The sequence below is a fragment of the Aphanomyces astaci genome, assembly GCF_000520075.1.
Source record: "Aphanomyces astaci strain APO3 unplaced genomic scaffold supercont1.24, whole genome shotgun sequence".
Taxonomy (NCBI): Eukaryota; Oomycota; class Saprolegniomycetes; order Saprolegniales; family Verrucalvaceae; genus Aphanomyces; species Aphanomyces astaci.
The window spans coordinates 683,524-695,301 of record NW_009798287.1 but is presented as its reverse complement, the minus strand read 5'-3'; the positions used below and the strand labels follow the sequence as shown (position 1 = coordinate 695,301).

Genomic DNA, 11,778 nt, shown 5'->3' with positions numbered 1-11,778 from the left:
TATATATATATATATATATATATATATATATATATATATATAAATTTCTAACCTGCTGGACGTTGTAGACACCCGAAGATCCAGCAATCACATCTCTCCTTCAGCCGTTGAGTGACCATACATTTGCCGACGAAACTGAATGCAGCGGAGACGCCGTGTTGAGCCAACTGCTCCGTTTACAAGCCCAAGCAGACTCCATGGAACAGTCTCACGATACCCGCGGCGCCGTGGACTGCCGGCTACAAGCGGTCGCCCTCGCTCGGGTATGCCACTCAAACTATAATATCGATGAGTTTTTACGCGGTTTTATGTAGAAATTGTACGGTCCTCGACACGCCGCGCTCACATTAGCTCTCGAAACCACGGCGAACCTCATCACCAGCGCCGAGGTAAGTGCTAGCCTATCGCATGAACCAGATTTCCACTCGAAATCGCGTTGCAACTTTGGAGGTTTCCCGCTGATTGGCCACACCAAGTACCGTATAGTGTATTTGCATTGCGACGGGTTAATCTATTGCGACTCCTGTAATAACTGATAATTTTCTTGTAATAACTGAAAATTACTTGTGAACATGTTGAATATACTTCAAATTTGTATGACGCAATCGATTAACAAAATTTTGAGAATGAGTGTCGGCTGGTTGTGAAATATCACCTGTCGCAATACATATACACTATACGGTAGTCTATTATTGTGTGCCCAATTTGTTAAAACCCACAATTGTTATTGTCCTTTTACCCAGAATTTGGTTGACTTTTGTGATGAATCGACAAAAATCTATCGATCGATTCTTCTTTGTACTGAATTTTGTATGTAAAAAGTTATCCTGGGGTGATTGGTATCACACTAATTCAAGTCATACACTAATTCAACATTGACGACGATTTCCTGCAATCTAATTGGCTAAATTCTTCTTGTGTACATATATTTGGTTGTGTCGATTCATTCTCCATACCGCTCCAGTTTAGAATATAAACACACCACAATATGAAGTGAACTACTGGTCTGTGTAGCACGCCGCCGTCGCCACTCCGTCGGACGTACGGCATGCGATCACCGCGTACCGCCACGTCCTAGCCAACCAGTCTCGACTGTACTCGACTTTCCACATGCAGGCGTTTCAAGGGCTGTGCCAGCTCAAGTATGCCCGTCTCCTGCATCAACATCCGGATGATGATGACGCCGTCGCGTCATTGCGCGAGGCCTGTCGCATGTACGACCCACTCCATCTGATGGTCTTCCACGTTGTCATGTTGTCGTGTAGGTTGACGTTGTCCCATGGAGATGACTGCCCTCTCGTCCAGGACGCCATCGCGCTCCTTCACGACACCCAGCGCGATCAGCATGTCCGTCGTTCGTCGTCCATGGGATAACACTTATGTAGTAAAAGTGTTCTTGTACCATGTGAAGTGAAATGCGCTCAACTGACCGAGAAAACTATCATGTGGTCGATTCACCAATATTGTTATTCTATCGCTGTCCTTGCTTCAACAGTCGCCTTGCATATTGTTCGCCAAGTACGCGCACATATATACGTAGATGGAGGTTATGGACACGCTACAGAAAAGGTGCACTCACATTGGCCAATAAAATTGCTTAAATTTAGGAATAGCCAATTGAATCGCTCGAAAACGGAAATCGCATACTTTAACCGAGCTTTTTCTACATTCTATTGTGTGTAAGATTCATAATCATGCTGCAGGACGTCGGGATGGCATGCTTGGTTGAAGAAGTCCATTGGGACCTCAATCGCATAGAACTGTAATCGACCCAACAGATCGATCTGTTGAGAAATCTGCGTGTTATGGAGCGTTTACAGTACATCATGATGTAAAATTTATTGGCAACCGGTGTGGATCTGAAAAATGTTAATTTTCCTGATATTGTCGATTTGATACAAATTTGGGGAGGGTGCAATCGAATCGCGCCGACCAAACCGATCCACAATCGATCTGATTGGTTGAATTTCATTGAGAAGGTTTTGATTGGCTAATAATGTTGAGCTCATCTGAGGTAGCCAATCAAATCGATTTAAATTCCAACGAGAAACCACGCCACAACACGAAATTTCACTCGAAAGCACAATATATGTAGTGATGTACTTTGAAGATTTTTACATTTCTACATCAGCCGGTGGTGGGGATGCCAAAGTCAATAAGAACTCACAAAAGGATATTGGCCAATATTGCTTCCAAAACTCGCGGGGTTTGTCATGTTGAATCATGCCGGAGTTCTGATTGGTTGAATATACTTGTCCTTTCTGCATAAGCCAATCAAATTCACTCAAAATTGGATTAGCCAATAGCGTCGATTCGTGATTCGATTCGGTGACGAGATTCGATTCGACGGGGCCTGGAAATTCGTACCGAATCCACAATACATATTCGACATTGGATGAAACAAGCGATGCATCAATCAGAGTCCATGATACTGTCGTTTGATTGGCTTATCCCAGGCAAGAGATTATATCACTTGGACTAAAAGTGATGAAAAATACACCATTTCAGATCATTTAGTGTACTAACAGTAAGAATAATACCTTAACTTGAAGTCCTGGGTGATAGAATCTCTCATCTGGACGAAACATACTATAATCAAGCCTATTCTTATGTATACTAGACTTGTGTTTGACTTCCCGTTATACCGCCCATCTTAATTTGCATTGATGTGTGTGGAAATCAAAGTAAGCGAACGCAAAGACGAAGTCTATTCAAGCCGATCAAATAATAATAAAGAATGCATTCCAACACCCAATAGAGGGGTTTTGCAACTCATCCGTACATTACCCCCATATTAATTGGCCGTCTATGTTCCTCAAACATTCCCAACCGCCATAACGTTATCTGCGACATAGTATCCTTGTACTCGTGCATTCTTTGTAGCCAATCAGACTGCAACGATCGTCCTTTGTAGCCAATCATATTGCGTTGATGTTGTGTACAATCTGTTATTCAATTTTAAGTAAAAAGCAGCTGCAGCAGCCCAATCCAAGTACCCAACATATACACCAAATAGTTAATAAAAGGACGACGGAGGGAGCATCGTGGACGACGCGGCGCGCCGACGGCCCGACAGTTCCTGTGCAAACGCGGCCGATTCATGCGACGCTTGGCGCTGTCTCGTCTCACCAAACCCGCGCGTGCCTACAAAGTGTCACGCTCCAAACAAAATCAAATATCGTACATACCATCGGGGCCCATGGCTTGGCGAAACGATTCAGCGGTGGACGATGGCGTGCGGTACCCTGCCTCGGGGGACTTAAGGGGCAGGCGCGGGCGCGGCAGGTTGTTCTGGCCAGTGGAAATGGATCGGCCGCGGGTCATACTCGACGAAGACGTCGCCGTGTCGACAGTTTGGGCGCGGTGACGGCTCGCGGGAATCTCATACCGACCACTGCTACGATCCTGGCGAGGACTTGAACCAGCCAAACCACCCCACGCTGGCAAGTTGGATGGCGGGCGAAACTCGAGCTTGACTTTGGATGCATACTTGCGCCCCGACTTTTTGTTTTTGCCGACTGTAAAGCTCACATAGTCACCCTGTCGAATGTCCACGAGACCGTCGTCATCGGGCACGAGTCGAAACGAAATAGACGAGCCATCCTGCCGCGCCGGCGTAATCAACCCGCCCGCGCCCCGGATCGAAAACACAGTGCCCGTGCTCACTTTGCCTTCGCTCAGGTCGTTTAGGCCTTCGCCCACTGCGTCCACGTGCACGGGCGTCGAGGCGCCACCTCCAGAAGAAGAAGAAGAAGACGACACGGACAAGCGAGGGCCGCCTGGGGTGATGAAGGCGGCGGCGGCGGATTTGGCGCGGCCGCGCCGTTGCGGGTCCATCGTGTCCACTGGGAACATGCGCTGCTTGAGCTTGTCCGTGGTGGTCCCGTCAAACAACACGACTTGCATGCCCGTACGCCAGTTGTACTGGTCCGATAACGTCAGCACCGCGTGGTTGGTCATGTCGGGGTCTTCAAACTCGATGATCGCGTACCTGTAACAACCACAAAAATATATGATATGTCATCATGACAGGTCTGAGGTTTCATACGTTTCGCCCGCGGCAATCGGCGGCTTGAGCACCGCGTTACGCCCTGTGACGCCGTTCTTCTTGAGAAGACGCAAGTAGGAAATTTCCCCACACGTTCGAAACGCTTCCTTCAACGACGCTATCGACGCATCCTCCGCCAAGTTGAAAGCGATCGCCGTGCGCGCCAACTTGCCGTGGTACGTCTGGTCGTATGGCAACGGATCTTTGCGGCATACCGATAGCGCATCTTCGCTGAGCAGCAGCTTCGTAGACAGTTCCAGCGCTTGCTTGATGAGGTCCAAGTCCGTGGTCAGCTTCTTCACGCGACCGAACGATGCCAACAACTCGAGTTTGACTACACCACACAAAAGCTATGATGAATCGCGCCACATCAACATACGCCACCAGGATTACCGTAGCCATCGGCGTTCATGTTTTTGAGAAGGAAGAGGTCGCCCAAGAGGTTGTCGTCGCAAAAGTAAAACTCGAGCTGGTCGCAAATCGTTTTGAGAAAGGTCGCGGGGAGCACCGTGGTCGACGTGAGCGGCGGCGACGACGGACGGGGACTGCCGTCGCGTGGCGAAGACGTGGTAAGACGATGGTGGTCCAACATCGGCTCCGCCTCGGGTTGCGACTGAGGCGGCTGGGTGATGGACCGGAACCCGATCGGGCCAGCGGCATCGAGCGACAGGGACGAAATGTCAATCTCGACGCCGCCAAGCGGCATCATGCCTGGCGGCGGCGCCAAGGAATAGCGTTGCGGGGAGTCCATTGAATAGGATTGAGATGTACAAGGCTAGTTGTGTGGAGGTGAGGCTCGTGCGGGTTGGTCGCCGCGGAGAAAGAGATACGGGACTGAAAGCAACGAGGCTCGGGGCGGCCACTTGGTCAGAGATTCGAGAGTAAGGTTGTCTCCCCTGAAATTGGAGGGGGTAAAATTCCCCATCGTGTGAATTCGCCCGGCGCTCATTGGCCCGTTTACGCAGTTGATGGCTAGGTGAACTATTCCGATTGGGAAATATCCCAAGCAGAACCAAGAAGGGAAGCCGTCGATGCGACTAAAATATACTATGTGGATACGATAAATCCATATCTGACTGTTCGGAGGACGAAATATCTTGCCAATATTTTGAATCTTATTTGGTGTGTGTATACAAAGCCCAATATGGATAGAATTCATGCTGTAGATAACTTAGGACTTGCAATATGAACGCTATTTCGACGAGGTGTTATCGACGAAGCCTAAACCTCATCCCTGCCTCTCCCTGGGATTTTACCCAAGTACAATCTCCCGTAGCTTCCTAGCCCAGCTTTTGCCTCGCCTTATAACGCAGCCATCTTCGACGCCATCCAGTGAGATCTCGCCCTGCACGTCTTATCTGGCGGTAACCATTCTTGCGTTATTCACTCGACTTCTTCATCCTTTACCCCGGCTGTTTGGTTGTTGCAAGTGGAACGTGGGACCACTCTCGACATCACAATACTATTTCCACTACTGTATATGACCAAGTGCGGTTGGGACCACCCAACTGAAATGTCATTGACACAATACTGTAATCAAAGTAACTACTGTACTGTACTACTAGTACTACGTACTAGTAGTACTCGAGTACCACCTCTGGTGACAGTACAACTACTAGTAGTAGGATGTAGTACTAGTAGTAGAAAGTAGTATACGTACTATAGTAGTACTTCCGAAGTACAATGGACTGCATTACAGAGGCAGTTTCTTTTGCTTGAGATGTCTTGCATTGGGGGCGCCCCCCGCTTCGATTACATTACCCCCACTGCCGCCCCCGCCACCACTGGTGCCTGCATACGACGTCGTGATAAAGTCCAAGTCGACGATTCGTTCCGCGACCACTTTTAATATCGCCGTCATGTACACCATGGTTTCGCCGGGGGTTTCCTTCACGGGGGGAATTTTCCCACTGGTGCGGCACCGGTTGTACAGGTTTTTGATCGCCAGCACGATTTGCCCCGACTCGCGACTGCGGTCGTTCGAGATGCGGTCGTCGCGGCCGCGGCCCAAGTCGAGTTGAAACGTTTCCCCGCGAATCTTTTCCAAGTGTTGCTGGTGTCTACGACACAATCGTTCGTGCATTCGTTCGGTTAAAGTCGTATGTTCGTTCATACCCATGGATTTCACTGTTTTGGACTAAAATCGTGTTTTCCATCTCGGTTTTGAACGTCCGCAGGTCTTGCCGCAGTTTGTCAATCTATCCACCAATATAGGACGACCCCACCTGGTGCTGCCACGTCATATAACGTATCGTACCTGGGATTCGGCACTTTGCACTTGCGCTTTAAGATCGTTGTTGGCATCCAACAACGTGGCATGGCGGTTCAAAATGTCGGCAATCTCTTCGTACTCTTGCTCGGACGCCTCCACCGCCGAATCCAAGTATGTCCGGTACTTGAGCAGTTGGTCCCTCCGTTTTTCAAGCGACTCGCGACTAGCCACGTCCTTGTCTAGCTGGAGCACCAGCTGTTTCTTCCGGACGTCGTTCTGTTCAGCCGATCGGTGCTCCGTCTTGGCCTTGAGCTCGGCCCGCGTGCGTTTCGAGTCGTTTTCTTTGATGAACTTTTCAAACTTGGCCACTTGTTCGCGCATTTCATCTTGCTTGCGCTCGAATTCACGCTGCCGCTCCGCACACGTCTCGACGCGCTGCGCGTACTCTTCCTTCATAAAGTCCAGGGCATCGTTGATTTCCCGAAGTTCCTTTCGTTTCTTGAGCAATAAAGTGGATTGCGACATCTGCAACAACGTTTATAGCGTGGTCATGAGAGAGATGGAAGGAGGGGAACTTGTCCTCAAAGGGAGGGAAGGAAGAGGATGTACCAGCGACACCCCCGAAACGAGGGGCTCGACGTCCGCGAGCTCCGGCGTTGGATATGCATGCCGCGCGACCTTGGTTTCGGTCAGAAACACGGTCGTGCTCTGGTTGCTCCCAGTGCTGCCGCTGTCCATGTTGATTCAAAGAGGAACAGATGTCCAGCGTACGTATGTACTGTAGCGGCGCGGGGGATGGAAATAGATAGTTTGGAGAGATGCCGTTACGGAAGTTACTTGGAGGCCTGACACGGCATAAGCCCTTGGCTACAAGCCATAGCCTGGCATATCGCGCTCTTTCCACTCGTGTTCCCATGCATAGTTGGTGTGTTGTAGACTTTATCCGCTAGACTTTGGCTGACCCCCTAAAACAGCCCCTAAATGAGAGCTTGCAGCGAAGGTGTAAAAGTTCTGATTCGATGTTAAGCGTTGCTGATAAAGACAAAAAGGGGGTGTCAGCAGCGGTACTGTAGTAGTAGTCTACATGTACACATTGATGGTAGATATTACAAGAATGACAAGCGACTTTCGTTGGTGGCATATACTTGTAGGTCACGCGCACCTCAATGCGGTTGTTGTTTGCCCGCTGTGTCGGTTCAACCACGCGCGCTTTGAAACTGTCATTCGACTCAAAATGGGACGGGATGTCAACGTGACCAAGTTGCCGCAGCTGGTAGCGCGGTCGATGGGTCGTCCCATCAAGTCCACTGGTTGGAGTTCTAGTGCTTCGAAGATCAAGTGTACCCCCACGTCGAAGCGAAAACAACCAGTCAACACAACAAAATCCCAAGGTATCTCTGGTCCCATTACCAAGCCCCCCGTGCAGCTCTCCGCCCTCGACCAGCGAATTCTCGTCTTGTACAACTCCAAACTCAGGCGACACACGATGGCGTCGCTGCTTCAGGACGACCCTAGTACCCCCTTGGCGTCCACGACAGCAGCCCATTCCGCGGAAGCCCACCACGCGGCCCTGGCTATTCAACGCCTCGTACGCTTTGTGATTCCATCGGTCGTAGGTTGAAGCACATATTTGTACATATAGATTCGAGGGTACCTTTGCCGGATCGCCATCCACGCGTTCTTTGGCCCCATCAACCAGCACAACGCCTTGCTCATCCAGCGACACTTCCGAGGCCATCGCGGTCGCCAGCGTGTTGATCGAATTCGAGCGCGAAGAGTGTTTGTGCACGCACGAAAGATCCAGGCGTGGGTTCGTGGCGTACTGACACGGTAGGCTGCCACGTCATTGAATATGCCTTATGCGTTGTGGGTAGTGACCGCCTCGCGATCGCGCTGGTTCTTGACACCATTTCGAAAGTGCAACTTCTCCAACGCGTGGTGCGGGGGCATCGGGGGCGACGGGCAGCCCACGAACGTCGCTTTCATAAACACACCACCAGCACCCTGACGATTCAGCGGGTCTACCGCGGATACCGAGGTATTTTACCATTTTTCACGGACATACACCTCATATGGCCTTCAAGGACGAGAGCGGGTGAAGCATATGCATTATAAGAACCAAGCCAATGCCAGAGCGATGGCTCTATCAACCCAACGACACGCTGTACGAAGTTGAAACACAACACCGTGTGTCATTCGTTCTAGGTGTGCACCCGGTGCAAAGGATGCAGCTGGAACCATGCCACAGAGCCGTCGCTTCTCGCGTGCACGTTTGCTCGCCTTCTCGGCCTGTACGACCTTCGCGGTGCCACGTTATTGGTAGAGGACGGCCTGCACCGGTTCCCATCACACCCCATGTTTCCCTTGTTGATGTCTGTGATTTTACAAGTACAATGTGCCAGCGTCGAGCTGGCCATGCTATATCTTCATAAAGCCAAGACGTTGGGGCTAGCCGACGCTGTCGAGTTGAAGCAAGTACGTCTCGATCTATCATCATTGGCTCAATACGTACGACAGGAAAAGCAAGGTTGCTTTGGTGCATTCTAACGTATGCAAATCATGACTACCTTAACGCTATGCAAACTCCATTGATCAAAGAAATAGTATATTGCAAACTCGTCTTTCGTAGTGCGAAGCCAAATACTTTTTCGCTGGCCTGGCGTGGCAACCAGGCAATGCAGTCATGTGTGTCGTGTTCGCCATCTACTTGCAGTCTATCGGACTTGTCAAGCGCGCCGAGTCGTATTACAAGCAAGCGCTCAACGCGAATCCGCTAGAGTACCCCCTTCCCGCCTACTTGGCCCGCAAAGCGCTTTGCGAGCACATTGTCCTCAACTTCAAGCGATTTCTCTGCCTGTTTAAGCTGTCCCCTACGTTGCACGTGCGGCTGTCGCACCGCACGTTTACGCTTCCCACGACAACTGGCCATGGAACCTCCATGGTTGTCACCGTCCACGTATCGCGACTCAACCACTTTGCAGCGTTTCTTCCAGACAATCCTGCGATATGCAATGGCCTCTACATTGCCGACGACGAACTGTCGTATTTGCTTTTACCAGACACCAATCACTCGCATGGCTCATCTTCGACGCTAGCTAACGGTTCAGTCAACGGCAACCACGACCTCGAGCCACGACAACCCCCCAATGCTTTGCGAGGTGCGGTTGAAATCACATCAAAACGTGTACTCTTCATAGAATTTGCACTTTTTAAGCTGAAAATGGTGTGTACTTCCATAATACATAACAGGGCATCGCAAAGCCCTCATGGGCCTTCATCACCGTCGCCGGACGCACGGGGGAAGTAGCACCCCCAAGGAGCAGGCGCTGTTGCACGAGGCGCGTTCGACGGTGCGATTGTCCACGGAACAAGCCGAGAAAATTCTCAACCAACTCGTGCTCGTGCCCGCCGCCACGGCCCCAGGCTCGTACGTTCTGGTACGACTACCATAGTTCTAAATCTACACACTGTATCCCCTTTCTGACCAGTCATATGATTGCGGTGCAGTTGTTGCCCCAACTACAACGATTAAGAGAGTACCAAACATCAGCGATGCTGCACTACGAAGCACTGGTAAACATCCAGCGTATGTACCGGGGGCATGTCGTGCGGTACCGCAAAGTCCGCGTCCAGCTGTGCGACCGCATTCGCGACGATCAAATGTACCAGTTGCAGCAATTGCTACATTGCCGCAAATTCCTACGGGACGAACGTGCGCGTGCCGCCACCCAAATCCAAGCCCTGCGTCGAGGGTAAGACACGGCATTAGTTGACAGACTACGGTTGTTCAATACTAATACACATGTAGATGTGTGACACGGCGGAGATTACAACACATGTCAACCGCTGCGACACAGATTCAAAGCGTCTTGCGACGCCAACTCGCCAAGCTCCGGGTCGAAGACATTCGACAGGGCAATACGCTGCAATTTCCCGTACGTATGTGCTAGGGCACTTAACGTCACATTACACTTTTATGCGACACTGATATATCATGTGGTCGCGTGCTATATCAGTTTGCCGTAAAAGTCCGATACACGACGACCAATGGGATTTGTGAAATGGTTCATATTCGTTTGTGGGGACGAATGTAGGTGGTCCGGGTGTACCATCGAGGAGTGGAGTTGCAAGGCAAGCTGGTCGTGCTAACAATCGATCAAGTACGTTTCACGGACGTTCATTGGCGCCGCCAATCCAGGGTTAAACGATTTTGGATATGTATATCGTAGCGAGGACTGTCGTTTCGGTTCACGGGGACCGACTTTGCCGCAGGATGTGAATACTCGGGCTGTTGTCCTCGCTCCCGAACGCTTCAGATGGTTCGGTATTGGCACGAGTTGTACGCCGCGGCATGTATGGGCCAGCCCGTGTACCATGTGGGTCACTTCGGCACTGTGGTAGCCGTGGACGACGCTCAGACTGCCACGTCATCAGACCAATTCCGCGTCGTGTGCCACTTTAAAACCCACGAGGTGTCGTTGTCCCTCGTCGAAGCCGGGTTGGCCATTCGAAGTGCCCACAAAAGTGGGAATCGACGACGGAGTAGTAACAGCAATCCGTCGACTGGGAATGTTCCCACCACGAGTACTCCCAACGACAATAACGAGGAACAATCCCTGTTTCCACTTCCAGTGGACCCAACGAAGTCGGACCAACTCGTGGCTGCAATATTGCCACACATTGCACTCGTCCCGAATATAGCCGTCCCCACACGTCAAATGCAAGCCACGTCGGCAGCCATGACCTTGGCTGTGGTCGTATCTCCGTCGTCGTCCACGCCCCTCTATGTTGCGAGTCTTGCCCCCATGAAGTACGTCGGATAAACAACAACATTGGTTCCTTCTTTGAACCTCGTTTTTCTAGTATGACTACTCGAACCAGGCCCCAACTGCCGCCAGTTCTGGCTCGCCAACTACCCAAACCGTATCAAACCCGCCTTCGCGTCGACTCGTCCCTCCAGACCCGGCACCGATTCCACTCGTCCCACTTGTCCTACTTGCCCCCCACCTCTCCCCCCTTCGCCCCTGGCCATCCCCTCTATCGCAAGCGATGTGTTCGACATTTTTCTCACTTCTCTAGATGCAAGTGTTGTCTTCCCATTGCCCCTACGCCAGCCCATGTCGCAGCGTTGGAAGCTGCTTTGGCTATTGCTCGCCCTACGAACGACCAAAGTCGCCACACGGTTCTGACCAACAACATTGCAAACCGAAGCCACCGCATGTGGATATATGACAAATGACCCACAGAAAAGTAACCAGCCAGCTCTGTAGCGTGCTTCGAATGCTGTAGACGATACAATAGAATTGCTTGCATCCAGTGTATTGTGGATGTCAGTTGGTCACACGACTCGATCGTGGTCTGTGTGCAGCACTTCCTCGTCGTGTGGAGTAGGTACAGTACTGTAGGAGTGTGAAGGCTCCGAGTCTTCAATAGTTTTACATGAGTGTTCTGTCTGCAGCGCTTCCTAGTCTTGCGGTCAAGGTACGGCGAAAGTTACGCACAACTGACACGAGTCTGT

The 11,778-nt window shown here is 50.9% G+C and overlaps 4 protein-coding genes across 5 annotated transcripts in view; 2 read left to right on the top strand and 2 right to left on the bottom strand.

The window, feature by feature from the left end:
* H257_09796 (hypothetical protein) overlaps positions 1-1,404 on the top strand; it is a gene marked incomplete at its 5' end in the record, with an annotated part of 2,362 nt that extends 958 nt beyond the window's left edge. The window contains 4 exons of the mRNA XM_009836158.1: positions 69-263; positions 315-389; positions 1,015-1,214; positions 1,266-1,404. Of these exons, the coding sequence (XP_009834460.1) occupies positions 69-263; positions 315-389; positions 1,015-1,214; positions 1,266-1,374 (579 nt within the window). The 3' untranslated portion in view covers positions 1,375-1,404. The remainder of the gene's footprint in view (positions 1-68; positions 264-314; positions 390-1,014; positions 1,215-1,265) is intronic.
* Positions 1,405-2,912: 1,508 nt separating this feature from the next.
* H257_09795 (hypothetical protein) lies at positions 2,913-5,027 on the bottom strand. Its single transcript, XM_009836157.1, has 4 exons — positions 4,442-5,027; positions 4,049-4,382; positions 3,189-3,991; positions 2,913-3,144 (listed from the first exon to the last, which is right to left on the bottom strand). Exons 1-4 carry the CDS (start codon positions 4,797-4,799, stop codon positions 3,017-3,019), a joined length of 1,623 nt encoding a protein of 540 aa, XP_009834459.1. The 5' UTR covers positions 4,800-5,027; the 3' UTR covers positions 2,913-3,016.
* Positions 5,028-5,656: 629 nt separating this feature from the next.
* On the bottom strand, positions 5,657-7,455 carry H257_09794. 2 transcript variants are annotated; one of them, XM_009836155.1, is made up of 5 exons: positions 7,423-7,455; positions 6,870-7,225; positions 6,306-6,785; positions 6,164-6,246; positions 5,657-6,108 (listed from the first exon to the last, which is right to left on the bottom strand). In XM_009836155.1, exons 2-5 carry the CDS (start codon positions 6,996-6,998, stop codon positions 5,742-5,744), a joined length of 1,059 nt encoding a protein of 352 aa, XP_009834457.1. In that variant the 5' UTR covers positions 6,999-7,225; positions 7,423-7,455; the 3' UTR covers positions 5,657-5,741. The 2 variants fall into 2 exon arrangements, with proteins under 2 accessions (XP_009834457.1, XP_009834458.1); XM_009836156.1 differs by having other exon boundaries at positions 6,306-7,225.
* Positions 7,456-7,483: 28 nt separating this feature from the next.
* Positions 7,484-11,574, top strand: H257_09793 (hypothetical protein). The gene is made up of 12 exons (XM_009836154.1): positions 7,484-7,848; positions 7,903-8,090; positions 8,135-8,298; positions 8,345-8,424; positions 8,466-8,735; positions 8,890-9,418; positions 9,510-9,697; positions 9,768-10,012; positions 10,069-10,195; positions 10,355-10,420; positions 10,490-11,070; positions 11,124-11,574. The coding sequence occupies exons 1-12, from the start codon at positions 7,495-7,497 to the stop codon at positions 11,497-11,499; spliced, it is 3,168 nt and encodes a 1,055-aa protein (XP_009834456.1). The 5' UTR covers positions 7,484-7,494; the 3' UTR covers positions 11,500-11,574.
* The last annotated feature ends 204 nt before the right edge of the window (positions 11,575-11,778 follow it).

Excerpts from the sequence above, each read along its gene's own strand:
- H257_09795 (XM_009836157.1), bottom strand. The coding sequence starts at position 4,799 with ATGGACTCCCCGCAACGCTATTCCTTGGCGCCGCCGCCAGGCATGATG. Across the intron at positions 3,992-4,048 it reads CCGATTGCCGCGGGCGAAAC|GTACGCGATCATCGAGTTTG; the intron begins GTATGAAACCTC and ends TGGTTGTTACAG. Across the intron at positions 3,145-3,188 it reads CCAAGCCATGGGCCCCGATG|GCACGCGCGGGTTTGGTGAG; the intron begins GTATGTACGATA and ends GACACTTTGTAG.
- H257_09794 (XM_009836155.1), bottom strand. The coding sequence starts at position 6,998 with ATGGACAGCGGCAGCACTGGGAGCAACCAGAGCACGACCGTGTTTCTG. Across the intron at positions 6,786-6,869 it reads TCGTTTCGGGGGTGTCGCTG|ATGTCGCAATCCACTTTATT; the intron begins GTACATCCTCTT and ends ACGTTGTTGCAG. Across the intron at positions 6,247-6,305 it reads TGCAAAGTGCCGAATCCCAG|ATTGACAAACTGCGGCAAGA; the intron begins GTACGATACGTT and ends ATTGGTGGATAG.
- H257_09793 (XM_009836154.1), top strand. The coding sequence starts at position 7,495 with ATGGGACGGGATGTCAACGTGACCAAGTTGCCGCAGCTGGTAGCGCGG. Across the intron at positions 8,091-8,134 it reads GTTCGTGGCGTACTGACACG|TGACCGCCTCGCGATCGCGC; the intron begins GTAGGCTGCCAC and ends CGTTGTGGGTAG. Across the intron at positions 10,421-10,489 it reads TCGTGCTAACAATCGATCAA|CGAGGACTGTCGTTTCGGTT; the intron begins GTACGTTTCACG and ends TGTATATCGTAG.